A 20,497-nucleotide genomic window follows, 5' to 3' on the forward strand; every position below is an offset into this window, starting at 1 on the left:
AATGTATTAATTCGTATATTTGGTAAGAGAAGACTTGCGAATAGCGTTTCACGTAAGCATTTCTTTTTAACAAGCATGTTATAAAAGTAGATACTTCAACATGGTGCTATGGAAAACATTTCTTAACATTGCTATAATTACTACGATCTGTAATCAACTAATTATCGGTGATAATCTATCGGAATTTTCTGCTATAACAGAGTAAGTGATTCTTTACTTTTTCTCGGGGTTTTTAAGACTAAATCTAATTGATATTTAAATTCTTCAGCGCTACTATCTCACTAAATGACTCTCTAAAACATGTCTATGAGAGTGTGAAGAGCACAAAGAGTAAAAGGAAATTGCCTATATTTCCAGGAGGTTGCAGTAAGAAACCAGATCCACCCATACATGGTGAAATAATTTGCTCTATAGACAGGTGATTTTTTATTGTTTAATGGATGATATCTTGAAGTATTACATATATTTACCAATTTTTTTTATAGTGGATGTATTGCAACTTGTAAACGTGATTACGAATTTCCAAACGGAGTAACAAGATTAGCTATAACATGTATGAATGAGGAATGGCATATTTATGGCACAGATTGGGACTCTATTCCTCACTGTGAACGTGAGTTTTATTCGAAGATGATCAATTTCTTTGGTGTAAAAAGTATAATATGCGCAAGATAAATGTATTTTTATATTTTCAGCAATTTGTATACCAGAGTGTTTGAACAACGGAATATGTGTCGCACCCCATCAATGCAATTGTCCCGAGGACTTCACTGGACCACAGTGTCAATTTGAGAACAAACCGTGTCTAAATTTCCCTGCTCCAATACTTAATGCACATAAGAAGTGCAACTCACAGTATGATCTTAAGAATGTTGAACTATATTGTACTTAAAATATCCATATTAAATATTTAATTGTTCCAATATTTGTTTTATTAGATCATGTACCATATCCTGTATGAAGAATTTTACGTTCCCGGATGGCACCTCAGTCACTAATCTTATGTGCAAGAATGGAAATTGGAAGCCCACCAGGGAAGACTGGGTCTCCATACCTGACTGTGAACGTATGTTTTTAATCCTCAATTTGTAATTTAAATATTAAATTTATTATCACATATATAAAGATTGTTTATTATAGCTGTGTGTGATCCACCTTGTCAGAATGGTGGCAATTGTCTCCCATCCAATTTTTGCCAATGTCCTCAAGCATTCAAAGGACCCCAGTGTCAATATTGTAAGTATAATAATTTGTTTATTTTAATAAAGTAACATTATTTAATCTAAGTAATTGATTGATTATAATTCTGATATAGCTACTGATAATTGCAATGGGGAGAAAATGGGTTTTAATGGAGGCTTTTCCTGCACAAGTGTTGATGATACTTATTCATGTATCATAAGATGTCCTGATGGGATAGAATTTGAGTTCCCTTCAGCTTCTGCATATATTTGCAACTATGAAACAGGTGTCTTTTCACCTCAACCAATTCCCCAATGTAACTACGGCGATAATATGAATATAATTTCTTTGGGGACAACGTATAATTCTTATGTTAAGGAGACTAATCATACTTGGACCTACCAGGATACTTTCAAATCCCATACAAACCAGTTACCATTGTTACAAGGAAATTATGGGCTCACACAACATTATAGCAATCATGAATCCAATATGGTCACGAATACGGTAATAATTTAAGACCAGCGGTTTAAAAATTGAATATGAAACATTTGTATTACTGAATTATACTTTGATTAATGTTAGATGATGTTTAATCCACCGGAGAATAACCTGTTGTTTATTGAAGAGAAGAAACCAGTTCCAAAAACCTGCTTCACATGGGGTGGAGTGCACTACAAAACCTTTGATGACAATGTTTTCAGCTTCGATAGTGGATGTTCTCATATCTTAGTACAGGAAGCACAGAACAGATTGTTCACTGTAACTGTGGACAACAGTCCAACTTGCAAAAATCAGGACTGTTTCAGGATTATCAGAATTTTCATCCAGGACAAAGAATACATTTTGTTGCGAAATGAAGACGGCGTTCCAGAATTTAGAACTCGAAAGCACCAGCTTCCAATTCCAGCACAACTCTCTGCATTGAGAGCTGAAATGTCTGCACATTTCATTGTGATAACTTTGGACTCTTTGGGAATTCAGTTGAAATGGGATGGTGCTCTGATGTTACAAGTTGAAGCTCTAGAAAATATGTGGAATAAAACGACCGGACTATGCGGTAACATGAATGGCGATAAAAGTGACGATTTAATAAGTAAGAATGGAGAACATACTAAAAGTGTTGCATCATTTGCTACTTCTTGGCGGACAGAAAATATTGGAGGTATCATTTTCTTACTCTACAGTCAAAGATAAATTTTTTTAGTTATTAATATCTAGAGTTCATTTAATTCTTTCAGAAATGTGCGACGAATATCCAAATACTAAGCACTCCTGTGAATCTGATTCATTAATTACCAAAGAAGCCATTGAATTTTGTACAAAACTATTTTCTGATCGCCGATTTAAAGCTTGTGCTAGCACACTTAACATTCCTGAGCTGCAGACAGCCTGTGTATGGGATTACTGTTCTTGCTTAGACAGTGACAGAAAAAGATGTGCCTGTGATACGATGAATGTATACGTTAGGCAATGTGCTCATAAAAAGATTGTGTCTCTATCTGGTTGGAGGAGTGATGACATTTGTCGTAAGTTAGAATTAATTAATGTATTTTAATTTAATTTAATTTAATGTATCTTAATTTAATGTATAAGCTGTTGACGAAAAAAGTATTTTCTATAATTTCATGATATTATAGCCATGATATGTAGCAGTGGACGAATATACCTGCCATGTGGTCCAAAAATAGAATCATCTTGCTGGACAGTAGAGGAAAAGAAACCAAATACAATGGATTGCGAAGAGGGTTGTTTTTGTCCGGAAGGAACAGTAGCTTACGAAGGAAGGTGCATTCAATCTGATGAATGCCCTTGCAAGCTGCGTGGAAAATTGTTTCAGCCTGGGGAGAGTGTACAAAAGGATTGCAATACCTGTACATGCTTTTCTGGAAAATGGATATGTACTCAAGCAAAATGCAGTGCTAGGTGTGCTGTCATGGGAGATCCCCATTATATTACTTTTGATGGAAGACATTATGACTTTATGGGAAAATGCAAGTATTATCTGATGAAGGGTGATGATTACAGTATCGAAGGTGAAAATGTTCCCTGTTCTGGTGCAATATCGGAGGTCTGTTTATAAAACTATTAATTTCTAATATTTTCTAATATATTTCATTATCAAATGATTGTAATTTTATTTGTAGAATATGGGACACATTCCTTCTGAAGCTCCTTCCTGTACGAAGACTATCACAATCAATTACAAAGACATTAGCATGAAGCTAAAGCAACATAGGGAAGTATTGATTAATGGAGATGATCTAACAGTATTTCCTAGACTTATTCATGGAATTAGAATACGCATTGCAAGCAGTATATTTTTAATCGTTCAATTGCCAAATGGTTTGGAGATATGGTGGGACGGAATTTCTCGTGTATATATTAATGCTCCTCCTGAATTCCATGGTTAATTAATTTTCATTATTCTTTAAATTTATTTAAATAGAACGTTATATCAAATTTTCCATTTTCTACATTGATTATTAGGCAATACAAGGGGACTTTGTGGCACATTTTCTGAGAACCAGAAGGACGACTTCATTACACCAGAGGGTGACATTGAAAACACAGCAATTGCCTTTGCCAATAAATGGAAATGTGATGAATTTTGTCCCAATGTCGCAGACAAAGAATTGGATCATCCCTGTGATCTTGATCCACAAAAACGAGCCACTGCAAAGCAATATTGTTCTTATTTATTCAGTGATATCTTTGCTGGTAGAGTATCGAGATTTAGTCTAACAAATTTTCCAGTTCGGTTATTTATAATCCTGTTTTTTAGGTTGCCACTGGCACGTAGACCCGGATACATTTTACAGAGACTGTTTGTTTGATATGTGTTCTTGTAAAGTTGAACTTGAATCCTGTCTCTGTCCTATGTTGGCTGCATATGCCAAAGATTGTGCAGCTGCTGGAATAAAGCTTTTATGGCACCAGAACATAGAGGAATGTAAAATTCATTGTCCAGGGAATCAAGTTTATCAAATTTGTGGAGATAGTTGCACCAGGCATGCCATAATTCAAAATTAATCAAATACCAATAAATGTAAGATATCTGTAATGTTATCTCCAATATTTCCAGATCTTGTGGAGATATATCTTCTTATCAGGACTGCAAACAAGAATGTGTAGAGGGATGTAACTGCCCAGAGGGAGAAACATTGGATATCCATGGGGAATGCATTCCAATTGGACAGTGTCCATGCATTTACGGTGGCTTGGAGTTTAGTCCAGGGCACAAAGAAGTCAGACCTGGAAATAAAGCACTCGAACTTTGTACCTGTGCAGGTATTGACTTTTATAAATCTAAAAAATATTTGATTTTAATATTAAATTGAATTTTATAAATAGTTTTATGAATTACTTTAAACAGGTGGAATTTGGAGCTGTCAGGAAGCCACACCAGATGAAATTGCAGAATACCCAGCAACCAAGGACCTATTGGCCTCATGTGTGGCAAGCAATAATCAAGAAGTTACAGACTGTGTACCAGCAGAGCCTAGGACCTGTCATAATATGCACAAACCAGTCCAGAAGCCGTCAATCTGTAAATCTGGCTGCATTTGCAAACCTGGTTATGTTTTGGATGAGCCAGATGGTAGATGCATCAAAGAGGAATCTTGTTCATGTCATCATGGAAGTCAGAGCTACGAAGAAGGATCTATTATACAAAACGACTGCAATACATGCAAGTGTATCAATGGAACATGGAAATGCACTGATAGGACATGTGCAGGTAACATTATAAACGTCTTTTTACCCTATGAAACATTCAATTTTATCTAATTATCGAAACTTCTGTTCTATTAGGAGTTTGTTCTGCTTGGGGAGACTCTCATTATAAGACATTTGATGGGAGGCTTTACGATTTCGAAGGAATATGCGATTACGTGTTTGTGAAAGGTTCTTTGAGCCAGGAAGACTGTTTCGACGTGTCTATTCAGAATGTCCCCTGTGGAACAACCGGGACATCCTGCTCTAAATCGATCACTCTTACCATTGGAAGTGGTCAAAACTCAGAAAGAATTGTTTTAACTAGAGGAAAGGAACTTCCAGCGGATAATTTTAAAAGGATCTCCATGAGAGAAGCTGGACTATTTGTATTTATTGATGTACCAGATATGGGGTTAACTGTACAATGGGATAAAGGTATCACTATATGATCACTATTTTTCCATTGGTTATACTTGTTTTAGAATTTTTCTTAAAACTTTGATGATATTTACAGGCACCAGAGTGTATGTAAGATTAGAGCCTAGTTGGAAGGGGCGCACAAAAGGACTCTGTGGTGATTACAATGATAATAGCAAGGATGATTTCAAAACTCCTTCAGGTGGAATCTCAGAAGTGTCTGCTAATCTATTTGGAGATTCCTGGAAGAAGAACGAGTTCTGTCCCGAGCCGAAAGATGTCTTGGATCCTTGTGTGCAACATCCAGAAAGGAACTTATGGGCTGTACAAAAGTGTGGAATATTAAAATCACCAGTTTTTCATCCTTGTCATTCCGAAGTTGAGGTCGAAAGTTATGTGCGCAACTGCATTTATGATACTTGTAGTTGTGATACAGGTGAGTGTTATATTAAGTTATAAAAATAAGAGAAGTTTTTATCTATATCTGTATTTTTCATATTTTAGGAGGAGACTGCGAATGTCTATGCACTGCCTTGGCAGCATACGCTCAGGAATGTAATGCAAAAGGAGTTCCCATAAAATGGCGCAGTCAAGAACTCTGTCCCATACAATGTGATGAAAAATGTAGCTCGTATTCTCCTTGCATTACAACGTGTCCTCGTGAAACCTGCGATAATCTTATCACTCTAAAGGATAAAGCTCATTTATGTTCTCAAGACACTTGCGTTGAAGGATGTTTGGTCAAATCTTGTCCTCAGAATCAAGTGTATAGCAATGATAGTTACACGGAATGCGTTCCCAAAGAAACTTGTAAAACGCCTTGTACTGAAATTAATGGGGTATGTTGAGGAAATGATTAAAATAACTTTTGTCACTAATGATAATTCATATTGTAGGTAATTTATTATGAGGGTGACAGTGTAAAGAATGAAAATTGTCAGATGTGTTACTGTAGTCGTGGAAAAGTGTTATGCAAAGGAGAACCTTGTACAACTATCACTGCGCCGAGTACTATACCGCTAGAAGAACCACAGAAATGTGTGGATGGCTGGACTGCTTGGATAAATCAGGATCCAGCAATTAAAGGGAAGAAATTTAAAGATATTGAACCCTTACCTTCAACTTTAGAATTGGTAATACTTTATTATATTGTTTAATCATTTATTTATTTTATTTCATCTCTCTTATATTACTATATAATTTTTGAAAGGCGAACAAAAGATCTGCTATATGTAACAAGAACCAAATGGTTGATATAAAGTGTAGATCAGTAAATGATTACTTAACACCAAAAGAAACTGGTTTGGACGTCGAGTGCAGTTTGGAACATGGTCTTTATTGCCAATCTCAACCTGGTCTTCCTTGTATCGACTTTGAAATCAGTGTTTTATGCCAGTGTTCAGCAACTACCGCTGGAGGACCAGGTCTGTATCAGGGAAACATCAAGATTATTATTTTAGTCTAATGATAAAGTCAATTCATATTACAGAAATACCAAGTACAACCAAAAAACCTACATACAAAGAGTGCAATATGGAACATCCATACGAATCTCATCCCACAAATTGTCATCTATTTTATCAATGCACCCCTGGACTCAATGGCAATGAATTTGTGGAGAAATCCTGCGGAGAAAACATGTTTTACAATCCTCAGATACAAGTCTGTGACTGGCCAGCTAATGTTATATCAGTAAAACCAGAGTGTTCGATGAAACAGACAATGCCAAATACGACTGAATGGACAACTGATAACATGACCAAATATACGAGCACCACATCGACTACCTTACAGAAAAACATAACAGCCAGTATAATATATTTTCTAATAGTTTTTAAATATTTTATTAATATTTTTGGTACCATAAAAAGAGCAGAAATATGTAAAAAACAGATTCTTTTGCAGAAGCATGTAAAGAGGGCGAGACATGGAGCGAATGCGCTATTAACTGTAACAAGGTTTGTGATTACTATAAATACACCTTAATAAAGGAAGGGAAATGTGATGGTATTTCTGATTGTGTGCCAGGTATAGTACTTTTATTACACTTTAAATAAAAAAAGAATTTTTTGAGATTAATATTGAATTATTTAAAAAATTAGGGTGCATACCATTGAATAAACCACAGTGTTCATCAAATGAGTTCTGGAGAGATGCATTGACATGTGTAGACGAGAGTGACTGTATCTGCAAATCCCACAATGGGCATCCAGTCATTTCTGGTGCGATTCTAAAGGAATCAGAATGTGAAATCTGTCAGTGTATAAATAATTATTACACCTGTGATAAATCATTATGCGTTAGTGTAACGAATAAGGTAACCACTGAAAAACCAATTACCCAACCACCCACAGAAGCAACTACTCTTCCAACCACACTTTTGTGAGTAGACTTATTAATTTTAAAAAGCTATAATTCTTTGATAATAGGAATACTAATAATCTTTATGTATTAAAGAACTGAGGCTTTCACGATCATAATGTCAAGTACTGTTAGTCCACCAGTTTACTGTGTTAGCAACAATTTTATTCCTTTGGTTCAGTATTTGAACGATCAGGTTTCTTTTAATGCTAGTAGTATTAAAAGTTCCGAGTTCCAACCAGAAAATGCACTACTGAATGGGAATACTAAATTTTGGGAGCCTGAATATACCACTACTGATCAATGGTAAGTGCATAATTACATCTTATCCATTGAAATGATTAATCTTATTATTTGATTATTTTTAGGTTGGATATAAAGTTCCAGAACCCGGAACCTATCTATGGAATCATCATTCAAGGCAGTACAATGGAAAATAAATTTGTAACTAGCTACAAAGTACTATTTTCGGAAAATGGTCACTCGTTTTCTTATGTTATGGATGATAGAAAGGAACCACAAGTATTCAGAGGACCTGTGGATCAATTTAAGTCTGTTGAACAAAAGTTTTACAAGCCTATTGAAGCCAAAATAGTTCGTATCAATCCATTATCCTGGCACAATGGTATAGCCATGAAAGTAGAATTGCTTGGTTGCCAGGAAATGGTAAGCACCATTATACCTGTGACAGGAAGTGTTCCAATAACAACTACAATGATCACAGAGAAGATCATAATACCAGGTAATTGGATTTAAATAAAAACAAGATGTATAAAATTATAAGATCATATTATTTTCTATATTTCTTTCCCAGTATGTGATGATGCAATGGGGCTAGACAATGGTTTAATCTTTCCTGAACAAGTCTCAGTATCCTCTTCTTCTACTGATTTATTACCGAATTTAAAGTTATCTTCCCCGAGCATCTGGCATCCGAAACTAGACAATCCATACCAATTTGTAAAGATTGACTTCTTGGAGCCTCGTAATTTAACAGGCATCGCTACTAAGGGTAGCGATGACACCTGGACAACGGTTTATAAAGTGTTTTACAGCAGTGATGATCATCAGTGGAACCCAGTCATGGATGAGAATGGCTTGGAAAGAGAATTCTTAGGTAATTTTGACTCCGACACTGTTAAGAAGAATTACTTTGATAAACCATTGAATGCAAGATATCTGAAGGTGCAACCAATTAAATGGCACAAACAGATAGGTCTCAAACTTGAAGTCCTTGGCTGCTTCTTGCCCTATAGTAAGTAGCTCTTGTATAAATTGGGACATTAATAATTCTGCTTCTGTGTTCTTTATTACATTTAATTTGTATAGCTACAATTAAAACAACCACTGAAGAGTTAGAATTAACACCAACAACGGTACAAACGTTAGAAAAATGCAATGTGTGCAAAGGAGTACCATTTGAAGATCAAGTTAATTGTAGATGCACAGAATCACTCTGGTGGAATGGAGATACTTGTGTTGCCCAGCAAGAATGTCCTTGTGTAGTTGGACATATAACGTATGCAACGCGCCTTTTTCATACACAGTCTCTTTTCTCGAATTTCAAGGTTAACGTTTTTTAGATACAATGTGGGCGTAATTTATATGGGTGAAAATTGTCAAGAATGCACATGCACCTTGGGTGGTACCTCTTTCTGTCAGCCAATGAAGTGTAAACCTTGTCAAGAGCCAGAAATGAGACCAGTGGTTAACGGACTCTGCAATTGCATTTGCAAACCTTGTCCAAGTGGGACACGTCACTGCCCAACTAGTGACGTTTGTATCGATGAGAATTCATGGTGTAATGGGATTCAGGATTGTCCAGATGATGAAAAGAATTGTTCACAGACTACAATAAAACATGAAGAAATTACTACAGTGAAAATAGAAAGTACGACAGTTACTCCAACTTCAGGTATTGAAAAATTGATTTAAAACAGCTACATTTATGAAACTTTTATTGAGGAAAATTTGATCTATATAACATTTTATAATGTTGAAGTTACTCCAATCGTGTGTCAAGAGCCTGTCTGCCCACTGGGATACAAGATAGTTTTAAAAACGCCTACAAAATGGCAACACTATCTCAGATCCCATATGGGAAAGGGAGTAAAATCTTCAAGCATGAATTCATTGAGAACGAAAGGACTAAGGTATTGTTATAAAATTTTAAATACGTTGGTTTAGTAATGATTAATGCAAACTCTTCTTTTAGGAAATCTTTCAGGAAGTCTATGAATCATGATTCGAAACACACAGATAATGAAAACATTAAAAGTGAAACAGAATGTGCACAGTTTACTTGTGTGCCTATAATACTACCAATTTTTAATCAGGCTGTACCTCAGACCTGCCCAAAGGTGTCTTGTCCACCAGGTTACACAGTTGTTTATGAAAAGATGAGCATGTATAAGCTTGAGAAGTGTCCTAAATATACTTGTAAGCCTCCACCACCAATAGAAGCTGTTTGCAATGTGACGGGAAGAACGTTCAGCACTTTTGACAAGCTGGAATACAAATATGATATCTGCAATCACATTCTAGCAAGAGATATGTTTGCCAATAAATGGTACATTACATGTAAGTCTTTTATGTGTCAAAATTATAATATAATTTCATTAGAATTAATAAATGAAATTATTTATTAGGAAGATATCTTAATTATACTTTTTATAGTGGAAAAACAATGTGACTCACACACTGGCCAGTGTATCAAGATCTTAGTTGTGATTCTGGATGCAGATGTAGTTGTTCTGTACCCCGCCGATATGCATGTGGACATTAACGATTACAGTTTTACACAAAAGCAGATAGCTAGAATCAGTAATAACTTTCCTTCCTTCAAGATAGCAAGCATAGGGGATATTACATATTTATTATCCAACAACTACGGGTTTTGGGTGATATGGGATCGAAATTCGAATGTGAAAATAGGAATTTCCACAAAATGGGCTCGGCGAGTGGATGGTTTGTGCGGATACTTCGATGGATACTCTATGAATGATAAAGAATTGCCTGATGGAAGTCAAGCTCGAAGCACTGTAGAATTTGGAAACAGTTGGGCCATGGAGGGAGTACCAGAATGTGATCCACAGGTTCGACAGTGTTAATTAACATCAGTAATATACTTATTCTAAATTTGTTTAATTTTCCAGGTCTGTCCACACGACTTGCAAGCAGAGAGCTGGAAAATCTGTAATATAGTGAAGGATACCTCCTTGGCAGAATGTTCAAAGACTGTGGATTTGGAAAAATTTGTATCTAGTTGTATGGAGAGCACGTGTAGCTGCCTGCGCAGTAATTTCACATACAACGACTGTCGTTGCCGTTTGTTAACTAGTTTTATCACTGAATGTCAAGCTAGTGATCTAACTATGGATCTATCTATCTGGAGAAGCACTCACAATTGTCCAACCTCTTGCACCCCGCCTTTTGTTCACAAAGATTGCTTTAGGTACTTTAAAATTAATGAATGAAATGGTCCGACATATTGCTATGAGTAATTTCATTGCAGAAACAAATGTGAGATCAGTTGCGAGAACTTGCAGCAGATAGACCCTTGTCCAGTAATGCAGGGAGTATGTTTCTCTGGTTGCTTTTGCCCAGAGGGTACAGTACGCAATGGAGATAAATGTGTACCTCCTACACATTGCAAGGATTGCATTTGTGAATGGTTAGGGAACTCCAAATTCATCACCTTCGATAGAAAAAACGTGAAATTCGATGGAAATTGTACATATATTCTCTCCAGAGATATTATTGAAAACACAAAGGGAAATGAAGAACACACTTATCAGGTTCTCGTGTCAAATAGAATTTGCGATACTGGAATATGTACCGAGGCGATTATAGTTCTTTACCAGGATCATGTAATTAAAATTAAGGAGGGTGTGCCTACCCAGGAATTCGAAGTGGAATTGAATGGTTCGAAAGTGTACGGATTCCCCTTCAATACACCTTGGTTGACTCTAGAACAAACACCTTCGGAGAAGCTGCTGTTACTGATTCCTTCTATTCAACTAGAGATCATCAGCTACCAGCCGAACTTTGCATTTAGCTTGACTGTTCCTTCTCACATCTTTGGAGGTGCTATAGAAGGTCTCTGTGGTAATTGCAATGCAGAGGCAGAAGATGATTTGAAGCAACAAGATGGCCAAGTATGATCATTTTCTTAATACAATAAGCAGGGAAACAAAGAAAAGATAGAAAAGTAAAAAAACTGATGATCTCAATTTATTGGTAAATAGGTCGCGGACAATATGCAAGATTTTGGTACAAGCTGGTTGGTCACAGAATCTCCAAGTGGTGTCAACATAGACACAAATACGTGTATTTCCATTAATCAAAGCAAGTGCGTTCTATCACCAACAGATCAGGCTACATGCAGGAAATTATTAGATACAATGGATTTTGACATGTGTCATAATCTTGTTGATCCAATGCCATATTTGATGGCCTGTCAAGATAGTATGTGTTCTGGAGGAAGCTATTGTGATAGTTTTGAAGCATATTCAAGGAAATGTCAGCAGATGGGAGTGTGCCTAATCTGGAGAAGTAGTGAAATGTGTCCTCACTTTTGTCCTCCACGTAAGTTTCTTTTTTTTATCTATATTAAATTTCATCACTTAAATACTATCTTGTTTTTAGACTTGGTATATCAACCTTGTGGTTTTACTTGTAAGGAGACTTGCGATACAATCAACGAAATCAATAGTACCGCGTGTTCGAAGAATTATGAAGAAGGTTGTTTTTGTCCTCCAAACTTCGTCTTTCATAATGATACTTGTATCCCAAAGGAAAAATGTTTATTATGTGATGAAGAAGGACACGTTGAAGGTGACATATGGTTCCCAGATGTTTGCACAAGGTGCACTTGCAATAGAAAGAGCATTAATTGCGAGAAAACCGAATGCCCAGCAATAGACACTATCTGTGAAGAGAACATGGCACCTGTAGTCGTTAATGGGACAGAGGAATCTTGTTGTACTAAATATGTTTGTATTCCAAAAACAGTAACCACTGTGGCACCCTTCTGCATTGAAGAACCTCAAATTCCAGAGTGTGGCTATGGGCAAACTGTAAAGGTATCTGTAGATTCAGATGGATGCAAGAAATACATCTGCGAATGTGTGCCACCATCAGAATGTCCTATCCTCAACGAAGTCGCACTAGAAGTCGAAGAGCTGGAACCTGGATTCGTGCAGGTGACAAACACTTCTGGTTGCTGTCCGAGATCTATGACTATCTGCGATTCTAAGACTTGTCCTGCAGCACCATCTTGTCCAGAATATCATGAGCTGAAATCTGATGTAAAGTGGGACGTTTGCTGCGCCACTTACAAGTGTGTTCCACCAAAAGATTTATGTTTGTATAATGTTAAATCAGAGAGTAAGATAGAAATGTCGGAACACATAGTGGCGAAGAAGCTTGGTGAAAAGTGGATGGATGGAAAATGCACTTCCTGCATCTGTGAATTTTCTGAAACGGGTCCCACACCGAAGTGCTTTACTACAGAGTGTCTCAAAGCAGTGGACCATCCAGATATATCTGACTTTGTCGTAGAAGAAGTTCTTGTAGAGGATAAATGCTGTCCTAATTTCGAGAGAACAGCTTGCAAGGATGGAGATGAGATATACAATATTGGTGATGTTTGGCAACCAAATCCTGAAGACAGTTGCACTTTAATAAAGTGTATCAAGGATGAAAATGGGATACAAAAACAAGTGAGGGTCCAAGAATGTATCACAACCTGTGATCCTGGCTTTGAGTACCAGCCCACGGATAATAGGAGCACCACTTGCTGTGGACGATGCATTCCAGTAGCTTGTATAGTCAACAATAAAACGATAAACGTGGGCGAAGAATGGCTCTCTCCCGATTTCTGTACCAAGTACGCTTGTCAGTCCAACAATGAAAGTATCTACATAGAATCTTTCACACAGAAGTGCCCAGAAATGGATGCTCGGGAAGAAGCTGAATTTGAGATAGAAAAGCAGTACATCGCAGGCCAGTGTTGTCCACAGTTTATTAAAACTGGCTGCCGTTATAATGGTACCATATATAAACCGGGAGAGAAGTGGAAATTATTGGATGATAAATGTACTACAGAATTCTGTGTGTTGAACGATGTTGTCACAAAGTACAAAGACATAGAAGTTTGCAATAAAAATTGTACTCTTGGCTGGGTATATGAAATGAACGAGGCTGAATGTTGTGGAAAATGTAGGCAGGCTTATTGCGTGGTTGGGGATATGTTATATGAGCCAGGTGCTACCTGGTTTTCTACTGATAATTGTACTTCATTTACTTGTATGAATCAAGGAGAACAACTAGTCATCAGCAGCAGTTCTGTAGTCTGTCCTGATATAACTTATTGTCCAGTGACCTCAATTTACACACAGGATTGTTGCAAAATGTGTAATTTGACATTGTATAGTCAAAAAGTTGATTCTTGTGCTGCTGAAGTCTTAGAGCTACAGAATACTATTGGTATGTTTAACATTAAGCATCGAGGACATGGCATTTGCAAGAATTTAGAGCCCATTGATGGAGTCACAGAATGTCGTGGTAAATGTGAATCCACCACCTATTTCGACACAGGCAAGTCTTAACAAATACAGTATATAATTTATACCAGAACTACTGTATAATTATATTATTTTTTTAATTGCAGAGAATTGGAATCAAGTAGCTAATTGCAAATGTTGTCAACCAACAGAGTATAAACCTCTAGTTGTTGAATTGACTTGTGAAAACTACAGAACATTCAAGAAACAAGTGGCTGTGCCAGTTTCTTGCACCTGCTCAGCCTGTACATCTGGTAGGAGTGGTTACAAAGGAAGAAAAGGCGGAGTAAAGAGCTAAAGATAATTATAATTACATTGATGTATAAATGTAAGCTTTAAAATACACTCAAGAATACAAAAATATTATTCGTTGACTTTATTGATGGATCCATATATGTATGTGTATACATATATATATTTCATTTTAACAATTTGTATATTGGCATTCTCATTACTACAATTCCGGAGTCATACTAAATACAATAAAACCTAATGCAGTCTTCTCCAACAAGACTTATAAGCATGAATTTTTCTACTTGTTTGTACTTTAAAATTCGGATGATGAAGGATATATATCAATTTATTAGAGTAACAAAGAAATTATTTAATAACATATTTCGGAGTAAAAACATAATTTCCCAAATACCAAACTCAGCCGATAATATATAAAAATTAAAAATCACAGCTTCTTCGTCTTTACTGATCATTGAAATCATCATAAACCGAACAGAGACAAACCAAATTTACTCAGTGCCAATCTTAGCGTACAATTCTCCTAGCTCTAACTCATCGATTCGACACAAATACAAAAATAGTACTTATGAAAAAAGTTTTAGACTAGTTTTCAAAAAACCTGAGCCATCGAATTATCGTCATCTTACAAAACGGTACAAACTAAGAAACAAATTAGAATCTTAGTTCGTGAGTAACATCAAGGCAAGAAAAGTATAAAAATTAAGAAGCTACGTTACACTCCTGTTTTTAATATTGAACGGTATTAGTTCGCAAACGTAATCGAACTTACGAACATTAAAATATCTCTCAGTAACAAAACATTGTTAATCCTCTCTTACGTACATATACATATGTGTGTATATAATATACATATGACTTTAACATTTTATCTCATCTTCAACGAATCATCATTCTTAACAACAATATATTTCGACATAATATATCTCTAAGTGCATAGTTTATATAGATATTACCGATTCAAAAAACAGGATAGTAGCTATAAATGTTTTTCCCCCTAAACATTGCAGAAAGAGAAGAAACATTTTTACTATATCATTTTTATCTTGACTGGAGGCGGTAGTATACTCGAAAAAATACAAACAGTCGCAAATCTACTAATATATGAAACATAGAATGTGATTTACTGTTTTATATACACAACTTCTAGATTATTATATGATTTTATGAAATTGTCGATCGGTAATATTTGACATGTTCAATATAGTAAATTTTTTCTCTTCATTGTTTTACAAGTTTTACATGCAAAAAAAGACTGTTATCCAATTTTTATATACATTTTTAATTTCTTATTTTTTATTGTTAACGTAATTGATAACAAAATGTTTTTATTTAAATAGGCTTTCTACGCAAAGAAAAAGTTGAATTTCGATGTTTGAGCGCTTTATGAAAAGATTATTTAAAAATAATGAAAAGTGATTTATGTCATGACGGACAACAATAGTAATAATAATAAATCTTCCTACTCTAATATGAATAGAAGCAAACACAATAATCGTCTACCCTTATCGTCTTGAAAATTTATATTTATGATGATATCGTTCCCTAACTTTCTTTTTCGTTGGGAAGAATAGCACAAGACAATAGTCATACTTTTTTTTAATCATTAACCGGAATAATGTATTGATAATTAATAACAAAGTAGAAATGGATACGAAGAATCCGACGAGAGCAACCTGTCTCTAACACCATACTTAACAATAACTTTTGGTTTAAATCAAGTGTACATGTTGCTCTAGAAAGATCGCAATACTGTATCAGATGGAAATGAGTTGTTTCTACCATACTGAAACACGAGGACCATGAATTTTAAGTATTTAACCTTAGAGGTCATTTTTTTTTTCTTTTTAGATTACGTTAATTATAGTTAATCAATACAAAATTGGGCCAGAGAGTTCTTCTAAGCTACAATTGGAATTCAATTTTTTCCTCATGTTTCGAAAGTTTTTAGAAACAACTAGAGACCAAACTTGATCTTTTGGCACTACTGTTATTGCCAGTCAACATAATTCAATCATTTCATTAACCTGTTAACTGGAAAAGACAAAATTATCAATATTTTCAATTTAATAATTTAACTGTGATACATTATAATTATATACATTTTCAAGAGATAAATCAAATTATTTCACCTTCTAGTAATTCTTAATGTTATCTTTTAAAAATATATCTACATTTGTAAGAAACAAAACAGATTATTTGTTGAAAACAATTTTCCACAATGAAAGTGCCAGTTAGCAGATTAATGGTAACGAGAAGGTGACATAATCTTACTCTCGGCGCACTCTGAGTCTATGTAACCGACTCGTTTAATCCAGCTTCACGATCCCCGCCTCCGTGTGTGTGTATGAATGTGTCGACGAAGGTACAGACAGACAGTTTAGGCTGTTCCTCGCGTACGTACGTACGCTACCTGAAAGGAGGAAGGACTACTTTTTGCTACGCTTACAGACCACACAGCAGCGCTGTGATACCTATTTTGCTACCTTCCATATGTTCAATTGGACCTGATTGGCCATCATGGTCCCCAAGTTCGGGAACGCGTGTCCGAATGGCTTCTCCCAACGTCTGGACGCTCTCTTGGATGGCATTGTTGTTCTTGTTGTTCATTTTCTTTTTTTCGAAACAGACGTAACTTTTTCAAAACTCGCCACAAGATGCGAGCTGTTGGCCCATTATTCAGGGGCCGTGAGTAAGTCCTAGGCTAATTCTCGTTTACCCTTCGGTTCTGTGTAGAACTTGGACTCATTGCCGTTGCTCATGTTCATCGTCTGTTCGTGAAAGTGCCTGCTTAGCAAGTATACCACCGCTTCGTATGTTGCCATTATAATCGCCGTATTTGGAATTTGTCTAATTAGGTGGGTACCGAGACCACGGTACAGACCGTGTAATCCTTCCTCAGCGTGTACAGTCTTCAACGTTTGCCAGAAAGCCTGGTACTTGGTACCTTCCTCTCTAAGTCTTGTCCTTGCTACTTCTGGAACAGTTCAAATTGTTTTAATTACTATATCTTAGTTTAACCACGTCAGAGTTATTTGCTTAAATTGGAATGATCGTTTCTTTGATTTTAGGAACTCGTTGTCAGGAGAAATGGAAGTTAATTGATACTAAAACTGTTCTATTAAAAGAATTAAAATAAATGTATTCCTTCTCCAAGCAACTAGTCCTCTTTTTGAGATTCTGATACATTAAGCGCAGTTACACGTGTGGTGGAGACGTGTTGTACTAGTGCGCAGGATGTTTGCAAGAACTAGAGAGGCTTTTGCGAGTGAGGAAGTTCGCACAAACTGGGTGCTTTGATCTTGAACCACAGCCAACTCACTGAGCAATGCCTTAAAAATAGAGCATAATTGAAGGAGAAAGCAGAAGCTTGCATCTCGTGATGGCAGAATTATACAATGCAGTCGATCTTACCATGGGGGTAAGCGATGGTGGAGGCGATCGTTTTTGAGAACGAGCCCGCCGCCATGAATTCTAAGAAATCGCGCAATGTTTTGCGATTGTCTGCGCTGCTGGGCTTGTACGTCGCTAAAGAGGCCTTCACGGCCTCGTAGATCACAAAATGTATCACAGTCTCGCTTATTCCTACGTAGGAGGCTATAATGCCTTTGTAGAATCCCAGGATACCCTGAAAATACAATATACAGTCTTAACTCGAGTTTCATCAACCATCAAGACTTATCATACTCCTAGTTTCCTATGGAAGGAATGTGAGATTGTCTGATGTTGTTAATTGTTAGTCTTGGGTAATTTAAAACACCCAGCCTGCCAACAATGAGAACTGTAACTAAATAGCCAAAGAATAATTCCTTATTTTTAAACTGGTAAATATGTCATACGAGAATCTTCTTTTCAAATATGTATATTCTTGACACGTTACGGTCAATTTGTTGGCAAAATGAGTGCGCTGCTTCGCTATATGCGTAAGAAGCTCAAGAAAATCAGAGTATCATGAACTTAAAATTAAATATTCGATAAAAACATGATACATGTACTTATGCATTCAACCAGTTTGTTAAACTTGTCAAAGGATTAAGGAACATACTATGTTCTCAATAAAGAAATTATCTGAAGAGTGCGTACCAGAGATATTTGCACTCAAAGATAAGGCAAACGTTAAATTTCGAGGATGAATAATAACTTGATACAATTTATGATCGAGCTATCAAAATTAACCTTCCTTAGGAGCCACCATTCACGCTGTATTACTTTTTGATTGCTAATTTTCTGTCTCTGATTTGCAAGCACGCGATAGTGGAATTTTCCGTGAATTAAAATTATTGACTGGATTTATATTAGAAAAGAAATCGTAAAAGTATAATATTCCAATAATTTAATTAATATCTACATCGTAAGTGCTTCAGAAAATGTTGATCCTTTTGTTTGAATATGAAATTCTCTGATTTTCAGGAACAATATAGTATAGGCGAAAATGGAACTCGCTAACAGATATGATAATACAAATAGACGTAGAGAAGCTAGAATGGAAAGACGTGGGTTATGAACGGAGGATTCTATCGTAGAAAACTGTCTACCTAATCAACCTTATCGCTGCATGTACACGCGTGTTGTGCGATCACAGCGAGAGAAAAGCGAAAGTATATAATTGCTTGATAAATGGCGAGGTAATATTGCACCATAGAAATTGCTAGAATCCCCCCCCCCCCCTCCCCTATAATTACTAACAAACTGTTCATTTCTTCTCGCGATTATTATTTATGAGAATTTTCTTGTTTCGTCCAGTCTTTTAATGATAAGTAGCCAAAGTGCTGAATTCTATCAAAACATAGTTTTTTTACGCTTTGGTGTATGCTTCATACATAATATTATTAGTTCTTTTTTACGTAACAACAGTTCCAGTTTCTTTTTATCGAACGAAAAAAACAATACTAACATAACTTAGACGCCGGCTACAAAAAGCCCGACAGCATGACGCAGTATGAACTAATAGATTACTTGCCATAAAGAAAAACGTTGTTTTCTCATCTAGAAGATATTTTCGGCGCATTTTAACTATTCGTAGTTCGTAGGGACAATTTTAGAATTGGCTCTGCTGCAATTGCGATGCAAATGCGACGTCTGCGAGACGTAATCAAACCATACGAAAATGACACCACGATTTGACATGCTAAATAAATTTTGTTTACATTATAGTAAGTGTTGGAAGAGCTCCTACTTAAATTATGGTTCTAGATAACGATACGCGATTTTATCATTCTGTAACGAATTATGCCGAAAATCTTGAAGATCCAGATATATTTGGCACTCGGATCCTATGCATCTATGGTCGTAAAAATATCGTTGGCTACCGAATCGGGTTGTACATTGTATGTCGTGACAGTTGCGACATTATGTTATGTTGACTTTCGATCGACAACAGGTTTAAGGTCTCGCATTTCCTAAGCCTCAGAACCAGTTTTAATTTAAAGAAAACAAATAAAATTGTTGCATAGCATTCACCACATACTCTCCGTTCTTTGTAAGTACAATCATCAGCCTCAAGAGTATACTATTAAACTCTTTCATCCTTGCTCTTCCAGTCCCAAGAGGGATCTACAATCTTAAATATACCCTGCTTCCTAAAATCAGAATACAGTTAATATAGTTCCCCTGTCCGATGTCAGGAACATGTGGTTTAGAGCTCGTTACCCCTATAGTATTACAGAGACTATCTAATCAGTGAATTGATGATTCAGGATGCAACAGTGTCGACCACAGACCGTGTACCAATGTGTTTGACTGTGGGTGGTGGGGAAACTTTCCGATGATACGCTACTGATCATTGCAATGGTATAATAGATTAAAAAAAGTCTTCCAAGATGTTCCAATATGACATGTCTCATGGAACGAGGAGTGTCCTCAGAAGAGAATTTTCGTACCGATTGGCGATATATCCTTTGCACACACCCCATCGCGGTGATTTTGTTTGTTCGATGGTCCAGCTGCAGCCTGGTCTTCACGAACCAAATAGGATTTGTCAACGTGCATGCCACGAAACCTGA

General features: G+C 36.2%; 2 protein-coding genes across 6 annotated transcripts in view; one reads left to right on the forward strand and one right to left on the reverse strand.

Moving 5' to 3' along the window:
• On the forward strand, positions 1-14,606 carry LOC126874638 (hemocytin). 2 transcript variants are annotated; one of them, XM_050636910.1, is made up of 36 exons: positions 1-201; positions 269-418; positions 486-613; positions 696-855; positions 939-1,066; positions 1,141-1,236; positions 1,316-1,689; positions 1,768-2,347; positions 2,424-2,711; positions 2,823-3,253; positions 3,330-3,591; positions 3,673-3,903; positions 3,968-4,193; positions 4,268-4,473; positions 4,559-4,921; positions 4,996-5,334; positions 5,414-5,752; positions 5,821-6,155; positions 6,213-6,449; positions 6,527-6,740; positions 6,806-7,126; positions 7,222-7,344; positions 7,419-7,698; positions 7,774-7,983; positions 8,046-8,419; positions 8,492-8,932; positions 9,007-9,196; positions 9,261-9,592; positions 9,680-9,830; positions 9,893-10,257; positions 10,354-10,772; positions 10,833-11,131; positions 11,192-11,834; positions 11,925-12,264; positions 12,325-14,277; positions 14,351-14,606. In XM_050636910.1, exons 1-36 carry the CDS (start codon positions 101-103, stop codon positions 14,539-14,541), a joined length of 11,820 nt encoding a protein of 3,939 aa, XP_050492867.1. In that variant the 5' UTR covers positions 1-100; the 3' UTR covers positions 14,542-14,606. The 2 variants fall into 2 exon arrangements, with proteins under 2 accessions (XP_050492867.1, XP_050492868.1); XM_050636911.1 differs by having other exon boundaries at positions 358-418.
• Positions 14,597-20,497, reverse strand: part of LOC126874660 (mitochondrial carrier protein Rim2) — a 19,389-nt gene continuing 13,488 nt past the window's right edge. For 2 of the 4 annotated variants that reach the window (XM_050636968.1, XM_050636969.1), the window contains exons 4-6: positions 20,375-20,493; positions 17,910-18,123; positions 14,597-17,472 (exon numbers count right to left, since the gene is read on the reverse strand). In XM_050636968.1, the coding sequence (XP_050492925.1) occupies positions 17,195-17,472; positions 17,910-18,123; positions 20,375-20,493 (611 nt within the window). In that variant the 3' untranslated portion in view covers positions 14,597-17,194. Of the gene's footprint in view, positions 17,473-17,697; positions 17,828-17,909; positions 18,124-20,374; positions 20,494-20,497 lie in introns of all 4 variants that reach the window. The other 2 variants (XR_007692929.1, XR_007692930.1) reach the window with 2 other exon arrangements.

Source organism: Bombus huntii, chromosome 16, assembly GCF_024542735.1.
Source record: "Bombus huntii isolate Logan2020A chromosome 16, iyBomHunt1.1, whole genome shotgun sequence".
NCBI classification, from domain to species: Eukaryota; Metazoa; Arthropoda; class Insecta; order Hymenoptera; family Apidae; genus Bombus; species Bombus huntii.

Coding starts and splice junctions, on each gene's coding strand:
- LOC126874638 (XM_050636910.1), top strand. CDS start 101: ATGGTGCTATGGAAAACATTTCTTAACATTGCTATAATTACTACGATC. Junction 3,904..3,967: donor ATTCAGTGATATCTTTGCTG/GTAGAGTATCGA, acceptor CCTGTTTTTTAG/GTTGCCACTGGCACGTAGAC. Junction 4,922..4,995: donor CACTGATAGGACATGTGCAG/GTAACATTATAA, acceptor CTGTTCTATTAG/GAGTTTGTTCTGCTTGGGGA.